This window comes from Rhyacophila brunnea, unplaced genomic scaffold (genome assembly GCF_057557595.1).
Source record: "Rhyacophila brunnea isolate RB1 unplaced genomic scaffold, BYU_Rbru_1.0 scaffold_10, whole genome shotgun sequence".
Taxonomy (NCBI): domain Eukaryota; kingdom Metazoa; phylum Arthropoda; class Insecta; order Trichoptera; family Rhyacophilidae; genus Rhyacophila; species Rhyacophila brunnea.
The window spans coordinates 40,484,320-40,509,141 of NW_028232752.1; the positions used below are offsets into that span (position 1 = coordinate 40,484,320).

At 32.0% G+C, this 24,822-nt stretch overlaps 1 protein-coding gene across 3 annotated transcripts in view; it reads right to left on the bottom strand.

Annotated features, from left to right (window-relative positions):
- Window positions 1–1,393: 1,393 nt before the first annotated feature.
- The window catches only part of LOC147079196 (uncharacterized), a 454,759-nt gene continuing 431,330 nt past the window's right edge, over window positions 1,394–24,822 (bottom strand). For all 3 annotated transcript variants that reach the window (XM_085954516.1, XM_085954520.1, XM_085954528.1), the window contains 2 exons: window positions 5,461–5,623; window positions 1,394–3,246 (listed from right to left, as the gene is read on the bottom strand). In XM_085954516.1, the coding sequence (XP_085810642.1) occupies window positions 3,082–3,246; window positions 5,461–5,623 (328 nt within the window). In that variant the 3' untranslated portion in view covers window positions 1,394–3,081. The remainder of the gene's footprint in view (window positions 3,247–5,460; window positions 5,624–24,822) is intronic.

Below are 24,822 nucleotides of genomic sequence, written 5' to 3' on the forward strand. Positions count from 1 at the left end.
TGAGATGGCAGAAGAGACCTTGTCGTCATTCTGTTCATGCGATCTGTCGATCTTTGGATTCGTCGGGAGTTCTGTAAAGGCAGCCTGCCTCTTGATGTTTGTCGACAATATGGCAAGCGGCCTGATGGTATCACGATGATTCCATGGAGGGAAAGGTAATGACAATGTATGATTTGGGATGCCACTGTGGTGTATACACTCGCGGCGACTCACCTGAATATGTCTGTTCAATCGTCAGGTTCGGCAGCTGCTCTTTTAGCCTACTCGAGTCTAAAAAAGCCAAATTATCAGATTATTCTTCTCTGAAAATCTTTCACTAAATTATATCGTCTGTCCCCTGGGTTTTGTGACATTTGGACCATGGGGATCCTCTGCTTTGAACAGTTGCTAAGATCGGGCGTCGAGTGCCTTTGAACTGAGTACCTGAGTACAGCGAATAACCATAGAAATAATTATAGTACCTACCTAATGCAATCGCTGTTTTAGGTACTCTTGAGGTATTCAGGGGACTGAAGGAAATATTTAATATAGGTACTACGGAAACCTAGGATACCAATAGTTTTATAAAAAAACTTTTATTGGTTAAAATGTATCCTAGGCACTTTATATCATTTAATTTTACTCCTTTTCTCAGTTATTTTGTTTTACTCTTTTATTATTGTTTACCTATTTAATAATTCTCAGTGTAATTCTTTATGTAATATGAATATTATGTAAGTAACTGTTTGTTTGGAATGAAATAATATAATTTAATTAATGTCGTTAATACAAACTCACATATCGCATTATATGTCCTTCCTATGGCCTACAAAGTGTTATTGACATCTCTTTATTATTTTAACCCATCTGCCATTTTCCTAGAAATTATTTTATTAGGTCAATAAACTGATTTCTAACAATGTACCCACCTAGGTTATTCATGTTTTTCGCACAATACCTATTATGATCATGTCTTTATTTCTAATTTATTACCATGGGGTCGAGATCATGGTCAGAGAAATTAGAGCTTTTGTTTAATCGTTATTTTTGTTTGTTGCTTTTGTTTTGAAAATAATTATGGTATTCTACTATTATTTATGTTTACACTGGACTTATCTATATTTCCTGAGTAATTTCCATCTGTGGCTTTTCCTAGTGGAAAAGATCTTTTAAAATGTATATGGGTATGATGCCTAAGTTTATTTATTTACCACCAATTCTTTTTTCTGTATTTTATGGTGATTGTACACGTTTTAATTATTGTACATAATCTTATATAAAAATATGCAGGGCATCCTTGAAGACATGTTGAGATGTTGATGACGACAGCCTGTGTACCTTTTTATTAGGCTGTCTTTTTATGTAGTCATATATTTGGATAAGGGATAATAAAGGGTTGAAATAAAATTATAAGTTTCATTGTAAAATTTCATTTGTATTTCATTTGCCAAATATATTGTAATATTATAATTCAACAAAATCAATATTGGTGTTCAAGGTTTTTTTATTTAATTGAGACTTACTACCCTTTCATAAAATTCGCCTCCTGATTCGCCTCTGTAACATTACATTACTCAAAAATGGCTGACTTTATTCTAAGGTCAAGCATACTTTAACGTCTCCCTAAAAGAGGCTCAATATGAGCTAAATTCTTTCTTTCTTCACATACTAAAACCTATAAAATAATATAATAAATAGTGATATATCACCTTTATTGAATATCTCTGTGAATAATTACTCATCCACTGTCAAGACAAAGAGGCTTTTATTCAACAGTGGACTGAAAATGGCTTATTGTAAGGGTACATCTAGTACACATATTAGATATTTGGAAATTCCGTTATATTTTTTTTACACATGTTTGTTTTCAAAACCAATTTGATCACATTTTGATGTTTGGTGCCAAGACTCCAAATGACATTGTTATAGGTTTTAGAGATTAGAAAAAAATATCTGTTTCAATAAAAGCTCAAAGCTACAAAAATCCGAATGAAATGTGAGTTTAAACATATTTACAGATCAATCAATATTTAGTTATTTTTAAATAGTAATCGGTAGAATATAACCAATAAATTATTTAACACTTAAAATTCTCAAGTTCATTCAATTATTATTACTATTTGCAGGTAGAGTACAAAAATAGTTTTTCTTAGTACTTATTGCAAAGATTAAAACAAAAGTAATCAAAGTGGTTTTTTTTTTATCTAATTTCAACATTTTTTGTAGTTTGTAATGCATCAAAACTATGATTTTGTCAAATGTAAATACATTATACTAAAATTTGCCTCCATATATCGAATATAAAGGCCTCATCATGTGAATGTGCGAAAATAATACTCGATTACATTAAAATTAACATTATTGGCCCATCGTTGCTATGTGCGCGACCGCGTTTTCTAATATAACAGACTTTCAATTACAAACTAAATTTCATTATGGTCATTACAATTTATCATCAATTGCTTATATAAACAAGATTTTAATTCAAGCATTTCAAACTCCACTTTTAATTGAAGACAACATTTTGATCAATAAATTAAAATAATGACTTTTCTACAGATTAGTTGTTGAATGTCGTAGACCACCTAGCAAGATATTATATTATTAAACATTTACAGGAACATTTTCACATTAAAGATTCTATTATAAAATTCATCACAATTTTGATAAATCCAAAAAGAAACATGAATATTCCATATTATCATAAATGGTTTAAATGTCGGTGGTGTTACATATTATTATTTTGAGGCTGTTATTTCTGCCCAAATCATGGATATTATAATTTTTCAAAAATACTCAATCATAACAATATTCAAAGTAACAATCTACGCTTATTGTACGCATATAAGCGTATTTGTTTAATAGTTAATAATTACTAACGCTATTATTTATTATTACCATAAATAAAACAGCTTCGCATGAAAATCAATATCCATTGCAGACTTTCAGTAATACCTGACACGCATCGCGTAGTATACTAAAAAGAAAGTATTACAAATCTTAAATCTATACAAAAGACGAGTTGAATACATCGAAGTGAAGTCACACATGATCTGTCGTTGGCTATCACACCTCCTCCTAATATCATATGGAGTAATTGAATTAGTAGACGTATATTTGCTTCAGCTGAGGTTTTAGCTCGGGGGGTATCGTATATACTTCTTGTTCGGGTTTCCTCTTCACCAATCGCCTCCAGCGCCCTCCGATGTTCTTGCGGAGGTTTCGGAAACTCGCCCTCTCATTGCCGATCGGTTGCATGAGTGTATCCTGTGGACAAGCAAAGAAACAAATTATTAGCTACTGTCGTTGTAAAGCTTATAATTAATAATGCTAATATTATTGTAATAAGTAATAACAAACAAATAAAATGATTTTTGTATTTTTTTTTTTAATATTAGTGTCGATCATTGATGATAGATGTCAGTGACTTATAAAAGCTTTTTTTTTTTAATAAATGAGGATAGTATTAAAATATTTAATAGATTGTGTGTTTGTTGCATTGCTTTATTTTGCCAAAGTGCAAGAGTTAACGATGGATTGGTAAATAACCGGTACTATAATTATTATAATGCATTAGGTATATTATTATGCGTCTGTGTAATAAAACACGCACCGAGTAACATCGGGTTCAATGTCCCTTCAAAAGTGCATCTTCCCCTTCTGAACGTACAAAGTACATTAACGCTTTCTCTAACCCCTGTAGGTAGGTATATAACAACTAACACAGTGTTTGAACTGGAAATTCAACAGCGGGGATACATAACAAACAGTGCGCCATTAAAAACCCGCATATATTATATAGCTACCAGATTTTGATTGGCGGTAAGTGACCGATTTCGGAAACTTTCTCGCCTTTCTACAAGGCCTAATTGATTAAAAACAAAAATGGCATTATGAAACAGACAAAAAATGGAATATTAATCAATTTAAAGTCGTAACAATTGCTGATTTCTATTCTATGTTGCCTATGTTGGGTATAGTTTGAATAAAAGCTGATTATTTAACGTCATTACTTCGTTATTAAATTTGCGTAGTGATAATGTCATAAAAAAACCGTAATTCGGCTCCTATTTTCGACACGAGATTTGGGACACAAGTTACTTGCCTACTTTCCAATTCATTGAGCATGCTTGCCAAATAATATAAACAGTCTGTCGTGCATACTCAAATAAAATTCTCGTCCAAAGTCTGCCACGGGTCGTGACAATTCAATGGAAATCATCATACAGTTTACTAATCACGAAAACATTATCTATACTTACTTACTTCACTTTATGTAACGTGACATTTTTAAAGTACGATTAGAAACAAGTATAGGCAAATACGAGGGAAATCGTATTCATTTGATTGTCTTGGAAGGTAAAATAACGTCATTATACAGCAATATATCAAGGCTGTATTGTATTAGCTTGGTTTAATGTGAAAATATGCATAGTAAAAGCATTTCAAGAGTATGAAATTAAAATTATAATCAGTAATAAAAAGCGTTTTTCAAAACATACTAAAACAGGTTTACCTATTTTAGATTTTGCTGAAAACCATTGATTTTTAAAGTAAGTTATGTATTATCTAAATATAAACAATTCATGAATGGAAATCGTTTGTTTTATACAGGAAGTAGGTAGGTATATTAAAATATCGATTCGATCCACGGGTCATATCATAATATGCAATTTTAATGATATTCTACTTCGAGTCAATGCGCAATCGATATCAAATATACGTTCAAGGATAGGTACACGATAATTAATCAGAAATTATTTTATCGATATTTTTGCATTTCAAAATATTCGATGGCCAAGCATCGAACAACGAAAGATATTGCCTACCACTGCTTACAAAATGATGAAGTACCTACCTTTATAAAATGTCAAATACCTACTACATATTGCAATTAAAGATACTTAAATAACCATTTTTGGATTGGTTGCATTTAATTATCTGCGGTATGAAAGCGTTAGATTATTATTTTTACACTAAATGCACATTTTGGCTTATAATTAGTTGTACCTACCTAATGATGAGAATCGTATTTCATCGTTAGGCGTAGGTAGTTTGTAGGTAGGTATATATGTGCAAGTAACACAATACTGACAGGACAAACATGCCATAAACTATAAAGAATGAAATTAATGTGTGCACTCAATAGATATTTGTTTTTGCACAATGCATTCATGTTTTTCAATCGTTAGCAGAGTAATAATGCAACCGAGGTTTTGACCCCATAACAATTAGACAATTCAAAGACAAAGTTAATTAGTTGCTTGCTTATACAAAAGAATAAAGATTAAATAAAAAACTTTATAGAACCGATGTAATGCATAGTATAGAAATGTTTTGGTGTACCTAGGTATATAAAAATAGACGTTTTACATAAAAAAGTTGCCAACAAAGTTTTACTTACACATTATAATATTACTATGTAGGTATCTACATTGTTATTGGGTAAAATCAAAAATAATGATGCGACTTTTGACATACCTGATCATTGGTGTACACATAGGGTGGCGGCAGTGGGGGCGGAAATTGCCAAAGGGGAGGCTGACGGAAGGCCACTGGTTCTGCGGGCTGGACTGGAGCTGCTTGGAGGATCACGTCGGCCGGGTGGACAGTGTTGGAGTGCTCCTCTCGCTTGCGAAGTTTGCTGCGGACAATGCGAATCGCCATCATAGTACCGTTGCTTCCAACCATCTTTGTTAGTCTTATGATACAAAAAATCGACGAAAGTCTCTAAGGTCCTGCCTTAGATTTTAAAACACTGGTCAATTTTGGTATATCTTTGAGTCGATATCCGAGTTGCGTATCGTTCAACGAACACTCTCGATATGTCCCAAAAATGCAACGGTATTTTTCACAGCAGTTTGCCACTGAATAATAAAATAACGTTCTAAATTTAAAAACTATCACAATTTTATTTTTGTATACAATACGTATATTGCACTATCACTTGGTATCGCGGTATATGAGAACTGTTTATACGCGAATCGGAGTATTAACTCCGGTATTAACTTTGACTAGAATATGAAATAGTATGGGGAGGCAGGTGCCTAGCAAAGCTCGAGCTCGTGCCAAACTACCTCGACTGCGTACTCCATGCGAATGAGTTGGAGAGGCAAGGCTGCAACGGATTTTATAGCCTCGCGGGGGGGTAAACGTCACGAGACGCGGGGAAGGTGGGGGGAAAAGTCGGCGTGTTTTCAGCTCGGCGGAAAACCCCTCCCTCCTCCGCCCCTTCGTCTTTCCGTAACGGTCTAATGACAGACGCTATAATATACGTAGAAATGATGTTGGAACGTCATCGGACAAACTGAAGAGATACGTCCTACCATATTATTTATTTCGGTTTACGTAACGCACCGAGACACCGGCGTAGTGAGGAGCGCTGGTTTACGGTTCATTGGGAAACCCTAACGAGTGATTTAGTTTCTGTACAATATTCGAATATAATTGAGCAGAGCAGCTGAATCAAAAGAAGAAGCAGCTGTGATGATTTTGAAGTAGTTCGAGAATATTAAGAATCAGTATACGAGTATCTTCATAGGTTTACGTCATAGAGTTCCTGCAATATATCACCACCCAAATAATATTCTAGCAGGTAGAAAAGACTAAAGCGAATTGATAAAAACAAGATAATGCCGACTGTCATCGACAGTCATTCTCAATTTTATTACTGATGACCATTTTCCATTAAAAATGCGTTCTTTCCTAACATCAAGTTACAAATGGGACGGAGATCTTGCTACAATTTCATACCTACTTATATATAAAAATAATTATTCGGGATTTGAATTACGATATAAACCATCGATAAATGACAGAGATTGTAAAAAACAATTATGCAAATGAGTAGGCCGTTCCGAATAAGACTACTCATTTTGGCGCCAATATGTTGATCACGACTTGTAATTGAAGGCGGTTGTGGTCGGGGTCATCGCGAATACACTGAAAATGTTTCCACAGGTGCCTGGGACGCAAAAAAGTATCAATATTTTATTTATCTGAATTACTCTTGACAACGATTGAGATCTTTCTACGTCTCGCTGAACTGGTTAGATTTCGACGAATCTCCAAAAATGACGCGGGAATGGGCGAAAATAAATTTTTGTCGCGGCCAAAAAAATCATCGACAAACGTGACGTGGTATTCTTTTTTTAAGTTTCTCTTTCAATTGGCGTATATTACACGTTTTTTCACAAACTTTCGTCTGCTAAATTATCAGTTTGCGTAGTTATGCTTTTTGCACTATTTCGCGATTCTGCCAAATTACTTTATGTGGTAGGTATGTACAAAATCCACTATATTGCTGCAAGACAGTCGCATTACGTAAATAAATGACTTTACGTATGTATCTAATTCGCAATAAATCAGAGATAGGTATCATCCGAATCCCACGCGAATCTGTCAAGGTAAAGATAATATCAAATTATATTTTGACACGTTAATTTTAAATACCTTTTAATTCTTACACCGATGCAAAACTAAATATAAAAAAGCTAACTGATCCTAATGGTCCATAAAAATATGTGTATTTAACTTGCACTTAGGGGTGAATATGATAATTTAACTTTTTATACAATATGCGAATATGGTATTTGACTTTGGCAAAAAGCAGCCATATAGATAATTCGATTGGGATTACCCTATTTCGCCATACTATACTGATTATGCCTCTATCATTTTAAATTACCTAGCTAGACCTAAGATAATGATATATGATCTAAAGAGCCTTATACACAATTTGTGTTGTCGTATGTTAGTAAACGATTGATAAATTATTACAAAAATCATTGTAGGTATCTCAGATTCCTATTTGTTGTGTGGGTTAGTTACTTTTTGCATAAGCGGGTTCAACATAGATGTTAAGTGTACACTTAAGTTAGTCTGTACTCTGAATCATAGCTTACTTAAATACATACTTAGTTAGCTGAATCACACATATAACCTACAATATTCTATTGGTAAGAGTCATACATTAAGTCAATAAGGCGAAAGAGTATGATTGTATGAAAAAATAAACAATGTAGGCAAGAGCGCGATAAAAAGAATTTCCGAGATATCATTATCAGTTGGCAAATTTAACGAGAAAAGAGAAACAACACTGCGAATTTAATTAAAAAACAAATAAATATTTTCTACATTTCCCTTTTATTCTCTGTGAGATATTGACAAAGCCAACGACGCACGAAGTTTCATGGAAACTAAAATATTATATTCAACATTACGAAAACAAAAATATTTTTTGAATAGACAAACATTGCGTATGTAATAGGTGTTATTTGTTAAGTATATTAAAGATAATGTGTTTGCCCCCCGCATCGTAGGGTAATATGTCAAAAACATTATGCAGTCAGCAAAGAAAATTCTAAACAAATATTGACTACAGAAATTCCCAATTATATTTGATAATGCCTATAAGTAGAATTCAATAATAATCTTCTTCCCTAAGAAACGTATCACCGATGACGTCACCGACATCATAAATACTGTTCTGAATAGATTATCACCGCAATTATTATCAATAATTGAAACATTGCATTTAGTACATACCTAATTATTTGTTATTTAGGTATCTATGGAAATTTTGGTTACATTATAATATTTAGTGTGAAATGAAAGTACTGATATTTATGGATCACAATAAGCAAGAAGATTGTTCCAATTTAAAAATAATTATTAAGAAAATTCTCAATCCGTTTTACAAGAAAAATATATTTTTAGTGTACTTATTTATACTTGGGTACCTACTTATATAAGATAATATAATATATGTATCTTTTAAATTTGTCGAATAAGATAGGTAGGTAGAAGAGTTTTTTTCGCAAGGTAGTTGATTGCTATTAATTTTGGTTCTCACATTGTGAGAGTATATCGAGAAAATTAAAACAAAGATAATTATAAAAATAATTAGAAAATATAGCTCCATTATATAACTGCCAAATCCATTAATATCTATATTGTACAGGATTTAAACAATACTATTTTTAATATGTTCAATACATTCGACGATTTCTCGTAGTTAAATGATACGTTATCAAATTTAAACCACATTTAAAAATCGATAAACCTCACCTTGTGAGTAAAACATGTGTTGTAAAATTGTTGAAGTTATACTTCTTTTGGTGCGTTTGGGAAAACAGATCACAGTGTATTTTTGGCGTGTGACGAAGCTGCGCGCGCCGATGTAACACATAATTTATTATTATGATTATATTCATTTCGGTTTCAAGGGTACATGCTCATGCGCATGTGTCATTTACTTAGTCGTTCAATGCAACCAAGTAAAGAGCACGTGTTGTAAACATAACCAATATTTTGTCATAATAAATAATTATATAGGTTTATAAACAAATATCTGGAGATTAACATTCTACACTGTTAATTTATATTCATAAAACTTTATTTATTTTGGAGTGTATATTTATTTTTCATTGTAAAGATTGTGTATCAAGATTTGAGGCTATTTTATGTGAGTAAAATTATATATCAATAAATAAATAAATTTTGTGAATTGAAGTTGAGTTGGTAAATACTTCAAAAAGTACATTAAAATTTGATTTTTTATTAATTCATCATGGGCACTTCTGAATTGATTATAACCGCTGTATGGCAAAGATGAGTTTTGGTCCAATACAATAATTAAATTACAATTATCATGTGCTATTATATGAGACATAGATGAATCGCGTACGTTTTCATCAACCTAATCCACTGTAATATTAATAAACTAAGGTAACGGCTTATTTTGTTTTCTTACGCCAAAGAAGTATAACTTCTAACGTACATATCTATAAGTACACACACCTTTTTTATTTGTGGTTAACATCGAGTGATAAATGCACTTCATAAAGCACTATATAAATTATTTATTAGGTATGTATCTTTTTAAAACCTGTTTATTGAAAACAAATAATACTGATGGTTCGTCTTCAGCATTAATACTACTAGACTGTCCACAAAAAATAATGATTTGAATTACCCCATGTCCACCGGTCATGTAGGTAGGTATATGCCGCAACAAATATTTTCGATATAATATATTATTTTTATAATACATCTTTGATTTAAATACAAAAAATCAAATGAACGTATAAGAAAACGGAATATAGGTAGCATATTATTCATCAATTATTTTTTGTAGTTATAAAATGTTCGCTAATATAACTGGAATCAGCTGGAATACGATGTCGCCAATGGCAAACCTATCGAAGTCGACGAGATAAAAGTTGGATTCAAAACAAAAGATAACGGTTCGGTAAATATTTATATTTCGCAGCCGGGAAAATCCAAAAAATATATATTCACAATCAATCACAATTGTGTTTATTATTATCATACAACGCAAGCTTTCTCTTGCTATCATAACTTAATTCAAACATTCGTGACTCATAATTTCCAGGATTTTTCCTAGATTCACGAAGCGATTCGAGAGCGTGAGATTTCACAGAATTTTGGGAGATTCAATTATTATGCTACTGCTCGTCAATAATATGAAAAAACAGCTGACGCACCTGTTATTAGGCCACGCACCAATGTTTTGACGATTCGCCGTATTTAACATCTGCTTTTATCGTATATAACTCGATTGTTTCATAGACATTGTGGGGAAATTCAACATAATAAAAACTATTTTTTTTTAGAATAATACTTTTAAAAGCTTTCTCATGATATTATAGCTTAAAGCCCAACGAATTTAGATTTCTACGAAACATACAGGAGTAATTCACGTGATTCGTGTAGGTATGTATATCTAACATTTAGCTAATTTTTATAAATTAAAACGGCAGCGCATTATTCATTGAGCCACGAAGCAGTGTTTTGATGATTCGTATGTTCAGCATCTGTTATAACCGTAGGACTATTTCATAGGCAAGCGTAATAGACAGATGAACGGAAATAGCTTGGGTAGGCATGGCTTGCGATAGGTAGCTAAATGCAGGTAAGCTATTTCGAACTAAACGCTGCGGTGTTGCAAAGGTGATTTCAAAACGAGAGCCAAAGGTACGCATAATATGAGATCTGTATGTTGAATATTGTTTTGTTCAAATAAAGATTAACAGTGCACTTAATAATCATACCGGTTTATTATTAAACATTAGGATTAAAGATATCGATTAATAATACGAATTGAACAATATTTATTTTCCTTGATTCATCGATGGAAAAGAAATATTGAAAGTTAGAGAATAGCAGGGTGTCTACCTATATCGATATGTATAAATGAATGTGTACGACTATTCAATCAACTTAACACAGTAGCTAAATTATAATATAATATTTAATCTAGTGATACATGACAGAAAAGAATCATTAATAAAAAAATGTCAAACTATACTGAGGTAACTGAGTATAAAACCAATACCCTCAAATACTGATTAGAGTTCCATTTATTAAAATAGAGAATGTGGATACTTTTTCTGAGCTCTGCTCTCGTCTTTTCTTAGTGGAAGGCGAGAAAGGAAATAATCAAAAACCTTATTTATTTATATATTATTATAAATGCTTTGAGTGTGTGAAGAGTGAAATGTTTCGAATTTATTTAGATTAGTCTTCGATGTTTTTATCCGTCTGTATCTCAACGTAATAAAAATAACGTGTTCGTTTTGAGAAATCTATGGTTTAATTTTTTTTTAAAAATAATATGGGGTTTAAATGGAAGGGTACATCATTGCCCTTCGATGCTCCCTCCTGCATTCTGTGGGAGACTTCTCTAATTCTCTATACAATATTAAATTTACAGTATACACGATTCGTTTACCACTTTCCCGCGAAAACATCGTTCACTATTAATTATTATTGCCGTTTTATCGCACAAGTCCATACTAATAAATCGAATAATTAAAGGATTCTGAGAACGTTAGAATTCTGAACAGTATTATGTTTTTATTAAAAAATATAAGTACCTACTTTTATATTTATTTTTGTGAGATGTGGAACTTATTTTGTTGGATACGTTGTTTATCTTATAACACGTAAATGCTAACGTCTTTACTGTCTGATAAAACTTCGACACCTGCATTCAAAAGATCTATATACCTATTTAAGTTATTTCAAACAATATTTTATTTAAAATACTTTCAGACGTACGAGTAGAAGTTGATTCTAATTGATTTAAGTTTTGTACTATTCCATTTGAATCGTTTTGCGCGACTTGATCAATAGTATTAATTTAGTAGAAGTAGATGATTGACATGCACACATTATTGAATAATTTATTGTTATTCAATATCCCTTAACAAATTTAATCTCAACAAATTAACATAAAAAAATATTTTAAAAATAGTTTTAAAGCGAGTGATAAAGCACCTACTGCAAGTATAAGATGAATGATATTTACATTTAACTATCGAAATATAATTCAAAATAGTTATCTAATTGTTCATAAATATACCGTTACAAAATAAACTATAACATTGATTTGTACGGGATTGGTAGGTATAATAGTTAACAAAATATGAAGTCGAGATTTACTTTGCTCTGAAGTAAATATTTTATGTTACCTGTAATGGTTTTAAAGGGTATAAGAGGCACCGCCATTAAATTTGGCAGGTATGCAGTGTAAAATTTCTAGATATATATAAGTACTATTTATAGTAGGTATTTTCATTTATGAGTGTTATATTACTATGTATTCCATAAATCCTATCACTTTTACCTTTAAATCCATTGTAAGAAAAATACGTAAATTATTGTAAATCAATAGAATAGTGTGAATATATTTCTGCAAAGAATATTTTTTAGAATATTTTTTAACTGTAGTGTCATGTTAAGAAGACTTGTTCATACAAAAATATATATAAAATATGAGCCAAAAAAATGAAAGATAATATGTTAGCGTTTATCTTGGAGGAAAAATACTGTTGGGTATATACTTAGTTAGTTATTGTTGCAATGTCAAAACTTCCGGCAAGTTGAAAATATGCCATTATGTTACTGAGTTGTTTCTTGTTATAAAGAAAACTCACAATTGAAAAGGATGTTTATAAAACAAATAAAAATGTCCATGTAATGGGCAATCGCGCCTGTGTCCCAAACAAACCCATAAAAAGTGATAGCTGAGAGCAACGATTGTGCTACTATCAATTCCTCTATTCAAAATAGTGTACCTATGTCTTAATATTATTTCTGGGAGATATTTTTATGAGTTACAATTATTATGAAATCAACAATAAATACGTGAAATTTACCAAAGGCAATCGCAAATTTTTGACAGCATTTTGACAGCCAAAAAGAGTAAAGCACTGCGTTGCTGCTTTTTAAATATTTGACCACGTTGATTTAAAAAAGTTCAAGAGACTCATAACTGTCTTTTATACATTCAATTCTTGTACATTATGTTATCGAATTAAATACTATTGAAAACCTAATATTGTTACGTTGTCTTGTTAAAAAAATATTGTCGTTTTTTCTTGATGTAGACTAAATACTTCATTCGACTGACAGGAGAATTTATTTTGACTATCTTAGTATAGGTATAGGGTTTAGTGTATGTGTATGACTTAGATATTCCAAATACATGCATAGATCTACCTGGTACAGTGTGAGCAGTAGAAAAAAATCAAGGTGCATCGTTATAAGTTATAATAATACAATAGGTACGAGTATAACAAAATGCTTTGAGATTTAGGGCTGAAAATATTCCATAGCATATCGTATTTTAGGATAACTTTTTGAAATAAGACAGGTTTCTGTGTTTTTTGTTGAATATGTCGTTAGAAGAAATAAACATTTTAGTAAATGACTATTTACTAACTGACATGTGCGTTGACAAAATAAAAAGTTATTTACAACGTACCTACTGTAATTCGACAAAAGATAATTTATGTCGTTTCAAGTCTTTGGTACCTACTCGTTATTTGGTATTACATTCTATTCAGTATTGAATCTCAATTGCCTCCAAACTAATAAATCGCACGATACTTTAACATATAACTTCGGGTAACGATATCGTTGGCATCACAATAATATGGGTTAAGAATCTTGTACTTAACTGTTTATTTTGTTAGATTTTTAATTTGGCATAATCTGAAATATGATAACAAAATAAATAAACATACGTAAAAATGGTACCAGTCTCGTGTCGGTATTTGATGTTTACATAAAAACAAACGTAAAAAATATCTTTATATAACAATATTACCGGAATATGAAAGTTGAGAGCATTTCAACCGTTTCCTGCCATAAATAAAACTAATATCGCCAGTACTGATAATATTTTAAATAATTGTTGTAATGACGTACACAAGTTATTCTTGCAATATTTTTACGTCCTCCGACGATTTCGCGTCAAATAAACAGTGTTATCTATTTTAAATATATTACAATAATATCGATGTATTCGATAAGTTTCAAGGAAACGTTCAATATGTTTGTCGGTTCACTGTGGAAAGTAAATAAATAACTAGCAAGAATATGTACGTCATGGTTTCAGTTAAGACTCTTGTTAAGTCGATACACATTTACATGAAACACGTACCAAAGTATTTACTTAGTATAATGTTAATGTTATTGTACAAAATCGACCATATTATCTACAAAAAGTTCGCTATATTATTCAATGTTATAATTATTACTCACAATACAATAAATACTCTGCAGATAGGTACTATATGTTATTATATAGGATTGTATATAGCTATCTAGCTAGAGGTACTGAACTAAGCTTCGTATGAAAATAGTTTTATGTTGTTGAATATGGTTAGCTGGTATACATGTAAATTGTACGTATTCGAAGTAGCACGGTGAGCTGTCTTACCGGAAAGAGATGGCCGCATAGCAGTGAGATAAAAAAAACACGCGTTGTTCGTGGACAGTAATATTCAAATTGCACTAGTATCAATATAAACATTAATTTTATATTGATTGGTAATAACGCTGTCATTATTATCAGATATTTCAAAGGTACCTACGATTTGATACTTACGAGCACCTATCAGAATTTTATATAAATTATACGATATGATTGTATTTCTAATTTACTTGCCTAATTATTTTCTTCCGACTTTTCCTTGTATTTTAGATATCAATTTGATTTCAATACTCTACGGTCATTTATTTCCGATACAGCATCTCACAGTGAGCTGTGATACGGCCAACTACATACGTAAAAATTTCCGGAAACTGTTGAATATGAGTAAATTTAAGACTGAATTGTTTATAAATATGGTATAACCAAGAAAATCCCTGTATAAGAAATATATTACATTTTACATATATAAATCAGAGGGAAATCAGATTTTCCTCTGATTAGCGATGGGTAAAACATCGAGAGTGTCGACAGGTTCAAATAACTGGGGGTACACATCACGGAAGATGGCGTTCTGCAGAGAGAGGTCGCTATCCGAATGGGAATGGCTGGAGCAACATTCAACTAAGAAAGTATGGGACTCACGATTGTACTCGTTCAAAACCAAATGTCGCTTATTGAACGCTCGATTCTGTCGATGCTGCTTTTCGGTAGCGAATCATGGCACATTACTAAGACTCAGACCGACCGTATACTGAGCTTCGAAAACAGAATATGTTTGCGATGGAGAGTGGGTGTGCGGTGGTCTGACTTTAGGAGTAACAAGGAGATAAGAGAACGCTGAGAGTGAAGAGGCGACGTTGGACATAGCTCGACCACGTATTGCGGATGCCAGAAGAGAACATGAAACTGACTGGTTTGCCTGTTCTTCAAACCAACCAGATTCCGGCGTCTTGGGAGGGTTCTAAATACTATCTATAGAGTGTATATGGCGGATCTACGGGATGCTGGTTTGACCTGGAACGAAACAAGAAAACTAGCGAGTGGTAGGAATTCTTGGAGGCACCACGTCGTGTCCATATGCTCCAACTAAGGGGCGGATATGGCCGAAGAAAAAAAAGAGACGAAAATATACATACATTTCTAGCTGGTTTAGACAATCCTCTTTTACTATTAAGCTATTCTACAATAGCAATCTACACGCTGCAGAGGTACCGTGGGAATATACTTGCGATGTAGCGCTGAACCGAGTAATAATTGGCGCAACTTTTTGCTTACCTTATGGTACGTTTACATTTGACACTAATATTGTCATATTTATGTATGACACCATATTCACTTAAGTGTAAACAGTAAGTATATTTGTATCTGCCACTTATTTTGCGTGTGTCGACTCTCACCTGCCACTTATTCAATCTACTTATATACGCAAATGTAAACACCGCGTATTCGACAAGTTCGAACTTGGAGCGATATATCACCGAAGTTGGACCACCGTCTACTTTTATGTCAAGTACCTGACACATTATTCGTAGTTTGACAGGTACCTAGTGAATTGCATATGTATATTTCTAAAACAACGGACAATCAATTATCATAGGTACACCATGAATGTATGCCCAACGTTTACGTTAATAAATGTACTGTAGCGATCTGTCAAAAATCATAGACAATGAGAAATAAATCGGATGTGCCGTGTTCTATGGATTTTGTTCGAAAATAAAATATCGCTTGCTCTCGCCACATACGATTAATTCTGATGCACTCTGTGAAGAAAAAATGCCCTTCAAATGGTATTACCTAATTCATTTTGGCCCACACCTGCACTCGTATTAGGTACGATAATATTATATTGAATATGCAATGACGATCAAGTGCTAGATATCGCAATGTTACTGTTAATCGTTCTTCTACGCATTTCTGAATTGTGTGTCTTGTTTTTTGGCAAAAGGTCCAATCTTGCAAACTAAAGTTCACAAATTGAGTTGGATCTTCGATTTTAAACTCAGACATTAAACGGAAGGCACCTAGTTCTTCTCGTCGCTGAATCCATTCCCGCATCCATCTAGACCATTTTTTCCTCCTTTTTGGTGCCAAAAGACTTATAGAAAGATATAAAATAATAACACTCGCTGCTTTCTTTTTTAACATTCCCATATTGACAACTGACATAACGTTTTTGAGAAGTATACGAAATAAGTATCCGAATAAGTTACAATACCATATGTAAACACCGCATATATTTATTCCAAATGTTGCCATTGAATAAAGTGTCGAGACTTTATTTCAACGAGAAGTATACGATCATTTTATGTCAGATCCATGCAGGTGTAAACAGTAAGTGAATTTTTATGTCAGACACATAAAATAAGTATAACGGTATAAGTGTCAGATGTAAACGTACCATTACGCTACAAGGCTGGGGAGTGGACCTGTCAACCTGTGATTCTGGTGTAACGTAACGTTTAATTATGATAAGTAAAATGGTAGTTTACCAATATGTGAGAAGATACGTTGATAGTCAGTAGCCTCTTGTTTAGATTTAAGTACAACTTATCCACGTGTTCGTATCAGTAAGAATCGGAAGATTGTTGCAATGCAATTCAGTAGGAACTATTAGTCACACATATTTTGAACAATAGTACACATGGTACTTAAGCTAATTATATTCCGCCATTTGGTGTTCTTATTATTTAAAATTATTTCATTTTTCGAGCGAATATTTTAAATAAGTATATAAAAAATATTGGGCCGAGTGAAATTCGCACATACAAATTATGGACTCCGGAGTCAGGAGAATATTATTTGAATCCCAATGTTTAAGTATTTTTATTCTAAGATATTTCTAGTACCTATACATAGCTATGCGCCGTTTCCAAGCTATGTATTTTCAATAAAAATAATGCTAGATTAAATTGAGTCATGATAAAGTAGATACATAGCTACTTTACATGCAGCGTTTATTGTGCTATACATTTTTGCATATCTCCGGATAAAAGTTTATGGACACAACTAAATTTACAAATTAGTACCCGCATATAAACAAGTTTTGTGTTTACATTGTCAAATTTTGGTAAATATTAAAAATAATGTCCATGCTTCAAGGATGTTCAACATTAAACTTATTAATATTCATTATTATAAGAGAATTTAAATACGGCGGTATTCAATAAACGAGATTAATGACTTTTGTTTTATATTTTTCATAAATGTGACGAAATAACGCGAGGTTAGTATCCAAACAGACGAATGAAATTATTGGGACAGCTGTCAGTTTTCATAAAGCTGATCAAATGACAAGATGGTGGTCGGTCGAACCGAATATTTATTATTTTGCGAGTCGCATTATATTGCCGTATCGTTGGAATGATTATGACATTGACCGGAATTTAATGAACGGGTCAAAATATTCTAAGAGGACACTTTTTTATACAAAAAATATTATGGATTTTATACTTATACGTCGCTCAATATCTTTTGCAATAACTTTAAAAGGTTTTGTGCTCTGGCACAAAATAAAATCTGCCTCTTAAACACATAGAAAAACAGAATACAGATCACGTGAAAATATTATATAAAGTAAAATATGTCTTGAATTATTTATATTAACTTGTAACAATCTCAGTAACAAACACAACGATTACAAAAAAGCCTAAAAACAATCTTGGACCGATAGGTTTGTACAACCGTCTTTCATTTGCAAGGTAAGTTTTTACCCGATTAAGCTACCGATACTTATCTGAGATATTTCTAAAGTCCGTCAATTAATGACTACTATTTTGTAGTTTAATTTATAAAACGATGGCGCGGCATTTTATGAAGATGTTACAAGTTATGCATTTTCAATAGAACGAGGAGTGGTAGCTATATTCCTAAAACGTGTAGATATATATTTAGTATTAAATAAATAAATAGTTAAATAATAATATAAATACTGAAAATAAAAACAAATCATACCATCATAATCTATATCTATAACATATAGGTAGGTAAATTAGTTATCAAACACAAAATAGTGATAAGTATTTATTTTCAAATTGAAAATCGCACTTGACTTGGTGTTATAAAAACATATTTTTTATGACTGTAAATAATGTTCTTCAATAATATTAATAAGTAAACCACTAATGTCTTGGCCTCAATTAACTAGGTTACTACGTTTTTTATTTGCATATATTTTTAATTATTAATATATGCGTTGTAGAAACTGTTATAAAACATGCGAAGAAACCATTTCTAGACAAAATATAATACCACCCCACAACTAGAATTTATAATGGTTGTAGTAGTTGTAATCAAAACATTATAATATTCTATAAGTCTAAAGATACCAAGCTGGATATTAATAATTGAATCTATCGAAATTTTCGCAATACGTTTTCAAACTGTTTGAAAAATGTCGTGTTGTATCTTTTAATAATATACCGTTTTATAGTATACGTGAGATTATATTAATAAAATGATAGACACGTTTTCTATGCGGGTTTGTTTTTCTTGTCAGATATGAAAGGTGCACGACGTATCGGTGTATGACAGAGTATGGAAAGTCTCAGGTGCTTTATATAGAATGGAAAATTTATTTTGTAAACAACTGTTGCTTGTCATGTTTAAAACTATTTGCTTTATTGCAATTGCACGTAAAACAGTGTGAATATTAATTACTATATATTTCCAGTGAGTCGACCTATTATTAGAGTCAATAAAACTATGAATGATTTACATGGAAATACTGTGAAAATATTGTTATAAAATGTTATATTAGCAGTCATTAATGTAATTAATAGTTTTTTGTAATGTTATAATAAAAAATAAATGCGAACTTAATGTTAACTATCTCAAAAATTTAAATAAATGTGAACTAGCAGTCTTAAAATGAAAGTATTTACGTTGACAGCTGTTCCGAGCTATACCTAAACCCATTTTCGGATAGTCGACCCTTCCGAAGACGGGTTTATAGCCCGAAACAGCTATCAACGTAGATAATTTAATAAAGTAGATAACTATAGGTACCTTTGTTTCAAAACTATTTTTATGTAGTTTATCATTCAACGTGTGATAAGTTGCTCGTACATATAGTTTTCATAAGGTATTAGTATTGATGCTTCGGCAGAAAAACACGTCGCATGAGTTTAACTAACCAAGGTAATACCAGTAACGTCTCGTGGGGGTAGGCATGTCATGTTGCATAGGGCAGCACATTATAAACGGTGGTGAAAGAAGGAACAAATACAAACTTTATAACTGGTAAGAGCAGTTGCGGTTTTCTATAAAGCAAACGATGCGGTCACTTCATTAGAAACTATTGACACCTTAGTTTAAAAAGTAATAAGTATAAAGAAGTTTTCAAAGTATAAAAAATCCTGATTACATAATTAACTATTGTAATACATATTGTAATGGCGGCTTATCCCACAGGCAATATTTTCACAAGGGTTCCTCCAAACCTGTCAGCGCCAAGGACCTCGGTCTACCTAAAACCACCACGGTTTGAGTGTAGGTTTCGTGTAAAAATGCCCTAATTCTCAGTAGGCAAATTGTGCGTATGTCAATTTTAAGATTTCTGGTATATTTACCTGTTTAAGGTAGCCAAAAATAAATAATAAAATAGGTAAGTAGGATTTTGCACGCAATTTAAAACTAAAAATAAAAGGGGATATCATTCAAAGTCTGTTTAGGGGCGGCAGTTTACCTAGCGACCTTGGATACTGGGTGCAACGTTACAAAGAATAGAGCAGACACTTGAAATGAATCTTGCATACAATGCTTGAAATTAAATAGTAACAATATAATAGTCAACTTAAAGAAATAAAATAACCAGTAAATATAAAATAATACTAACGGTAAATTGAAAAAAATCTTCTAATATTGATTGAAATGATTAGCGAGCTTTCTCTTTGTGAGAAATTACGCATTGTTAATGAATTACGGACAATTTGCGGTAGCATTGAACCATAATAATGTGTCATAATTATTCATATTTTCATTGACATTTATAGTAAACTTTGTGAATTCTCCTCTCCCACTAACGTATTATAGCATGAGCATAAAGAAGATATTAGGTATTTGCAGTGGATCTATATTAGATATAACATTTCGCCAATACAGTCTCATAATATGGGATCATAATATTATGATTTAGTACATTATTTGAGCGAATTGATATATAATTATGAATCCAATATAAATAAATAGTGACGTTGATTAATTACTGTAGAGAAAAGTGTGTGGTAACTTACTGATAACGGTCCAAAGAAGTCAATTTAACTTTCGATCAGACCAAGACTTGCGAATATACACTATTGCAGAGGGGGGCAAACTGCGGCCCGCGGGCCGCATGTGGCCCGCCGGGTATTTTTTTGCGGCCCGCCATCATTAATTGTACTTCTGATTACGAATAACTTTTTTATATTTTTTTAAGAAATATTGACAATAAATTAAAATTTGAAGAATTTGTTGTTTCGTAAATGTGTTATCTCAGTAGGTACGTCTTCCTTGCGTCTCGTCTCACACTATGTAACCAATATTTTCGACGTTGAACATCGTGACATATTTAAATACTTTTAACTCCGCGTTGCAAGGAAAAAAAATATATGCCCATGATATGGTAAAAAGTTTGATTGGATTTCAATTAAAACTCAAGTAAATCCTTCGACAAATATCGAATAACAACGTGGACCACTTTCCAACTTTGAAGTTGCTGAATATACCAGAATATAAATTTGAATAATATGGTAAAATTATTAAAGCTCTGAATGACGATTTTTCACAAAGATTTGGTGACTTCCAAAAAATTGAGACAAGCTTAGCAATAGTACGCAATCCATTTTCAATAGATATTGATAGTGTACCGCATGGCCCCCACAAGGGGGGAGCTGACAGGGCTCTAGCCTAGGGGCCCGGGCTCAGGGGGGGCCCAGCGTGACGGGTCGACCAGATAAATGAGATAAACACACATCTTAATTTTGCTCTAATATCAAAAAAAAGTCGCCTGCGGCGCTAGCTTACTTCGAACTTATTACCATTTTAAAACATATAGTTGTTGGGACGTGTTGAGAAATACTGTGTTAAAAAATCGCTAAATTACACTGAATTTTATTTGACCTCGAACACCATTTGAAAAACAATATTGGAGAGCGTCAGACTGCCTTTAACCATAGCGATAGGTAGAGGGCCCGCCAAGACCCTGGCTTCGGGGCCCGCGTCAAGATGTGGAGGGCATGGTGTACCGACAGAGCTACAACTTAAGATTATTGATCTGCAGTGTGACACTGATTTAAGAGAATTGCATCGTCGTGGAGAAATCTCCAAATTTTACAAGGCCCTTAATTCAGACAAATTCGACCAACTTAAAGATTATGCAAGAAAAATGTTCGTTATTTTTGGATCAACCTATATATGTGAACAACCATTTTCGATCATGAACCTCAATAAAAATTCTTTACGATCAAATATCTCCGATGCCCATTTACAAGCCGTTTTGAGAATATCAACTACAAAATTAACACCTGAATTTAAAAAATGTTAAAAAAAAAACAGTTTCGTTCTTCTAATTAATTTTTTTGTAATGTTTATTTTTCGTGATAATAAATAGTGTATATCTAAAAATGGTATTTTACTTGCGGCCCGCCACTCATTTTGAATTCTTGAATTTGGCCCTCCATCCAAAAAGTTTGCCCCCCCCTGCACTATTGGGACCAGGGTTGGCGAACCTTTTTTTTTCAAAATTTCCCAAATATTGTCTGATGTGGTAAGCAGTTTTTCATTGAGAAAAAAAAGAAAAAAAATAGTATTAATTCTCTTGAAAAAAAAATATATATAATTGAGTTCTTGAGATTCTATATTTCGTCATGTTTTTAGCCGAATGCATATCTTTTATTCTTTAAATATTTTTTTCTTGTCTTCAAAATTTTCAAAAAAGATCGTGAGAGCATTTTAACCACGCTTAGTTATATATTCCCCATAACTGAACGGTTTTCCATTTTTTGCGACTATGTTTGAAGCAAAATAACAGGCAGTTAGTTATACATATTTGATGAATGCCGATAGATTTAGGTTTGTAGAATGAATATTTTTATTTTTTATTGTCCAATCAATAAATTCTTTTTGTCCGTCCTTGATTTTCTCAAGGAGTGATTTATGATTTGTCTCATAATACCGTTGTACTAACGAGCTTCTGCATATAACTTTCCCAAAATACAAAATACGTACTGTTTCATTGCCATTTTAATCATTATCATAGGTACTACTCAGTACAACAACATTAAATTGATTTGTTGATGAGTTGCTAGATTCTTTTTTTTCCACTAGCCATGTTAAATAGGATTTAATAAATTAAATAAATTCTATACACTTGTCTTCACTGACACATCTATGGTTTTAAAGTTATTTAATATTTTCAAACACAAAATTAATACAGTTCCCATTAGCTTCTGACTTACCTAGTTGTATCATTTTGTAGAGAAGGAAATGTTCAAGTCATAATCGATAGCTAACTCAAAAACAGTGAAAATCAAGTTATCTAGTTGTAGTATTGATGTGGCGATATATTTTTTAAAGTTTTATTAGCTCGATTCACTATCAATAAAATGAATGCCTTGTTAGTTGCTTTCAATATAAATCAATCCAACCAAGTTTAAGTGATATATTATTTTTTGACGCGAACAATATGTTAACAATATGTATTCCAATATTTGTTATACATATTATAGTCCAGCTACCGTCGGGCATACTATACTTAACTACTGTTCCAACATCATCTTTCAAAGGCAAACTAATTATCCTTACATTAATTTATGAAGCTATCGCTGTCATTTTGTGAGGACAATCATCGACGATGTCATTCATCAATGATCATTAATCAAAATGGCAATGGGTCATTGAAAATCATTAATACAAATAATTATTAGAAGATACCTTTTCTGTTCAAAAAAAAAATGAACTTATAAATAATATTACTTTTGTTGCCTAGATACTTATATATTCTTATAGGGAAAAACAGTTGAATCACAATATACGTAGGTTACATCTATCCATCTAATTGACATTATAATTATTTTTATAATGATACACATTTAACTTAATGTACTGCAGTACATAGTAAATCCCACAAAATAATTTTTCATTGGATAGTTTGCTATAACTTATAACGTTACTTATATTTACGTTATCAATAAATAACTACATTCAATAATAATTAGACTGCGCTTATTTATTCTACTTCTCGAACAAGACGAGATATTCTCTCTTATTCTCTATAATACCCATATAATAATTTTAAACATAATGTGAATAGGAACGTCAAAAACCGCTTTCTATCAAATAAGTTATTAAGTAAGTATATAAAATTATTGTATGCCAGAAGAGGTGGGTTACCGTGCTCTCATGCCTTTATCCATGAATTAGTAAGGTTGTTGGTTAGTATCTTGGCATTTTATCTTGGAGTACTACTAACTATGAATGATCAATCAATATTATTAGAGTTAGATGCAATCTGGTGCCTGTAAATTTATCATTTTCCAATAATATTATGTAGGTATTATGAAACCGCTTACAATGATCACAATAATTTGACATAACACTGGTTAATTTTTAAAACTTTAATAACCAATTTAGTTGTTATCGGTTTTGAGGCATTTCATAGAAATAGCGATATAAGTAATAAGGCATTTTCATTAACCATTAAAATTTTGACAAACAAGCGGTGGGAACATAAAAAATCTTTAAAATTCATAGAAAGTCAGATTAAAAACTCTTTTGAAAAATATATGTGTTGTTGTTATTATCCGTCGTTATCTTCATAGTTTTTTTTATTACTACAGTATAGAGCAGTGCTCCGAAACCGGTGTGCCGTGAGACGATGCTAGGTGTGCCGTTGAGCATTGCTTCCAAAAAGAAAAAAACAAAAATAATTTTGTATATTATACAATACTTACTTAATACCCAAATTTGCGTACATGGCTGGTAATATAATATTTGAGGACCTGCATGGACTTGTGCAACAATGCAAGGTCAGAATGAAAATATATGGACGTGTTCTGATAAATTAGAAGGAGTTATGACAAGGATCTCTACAAATGTACCAAAGGACCTACCAGACCACC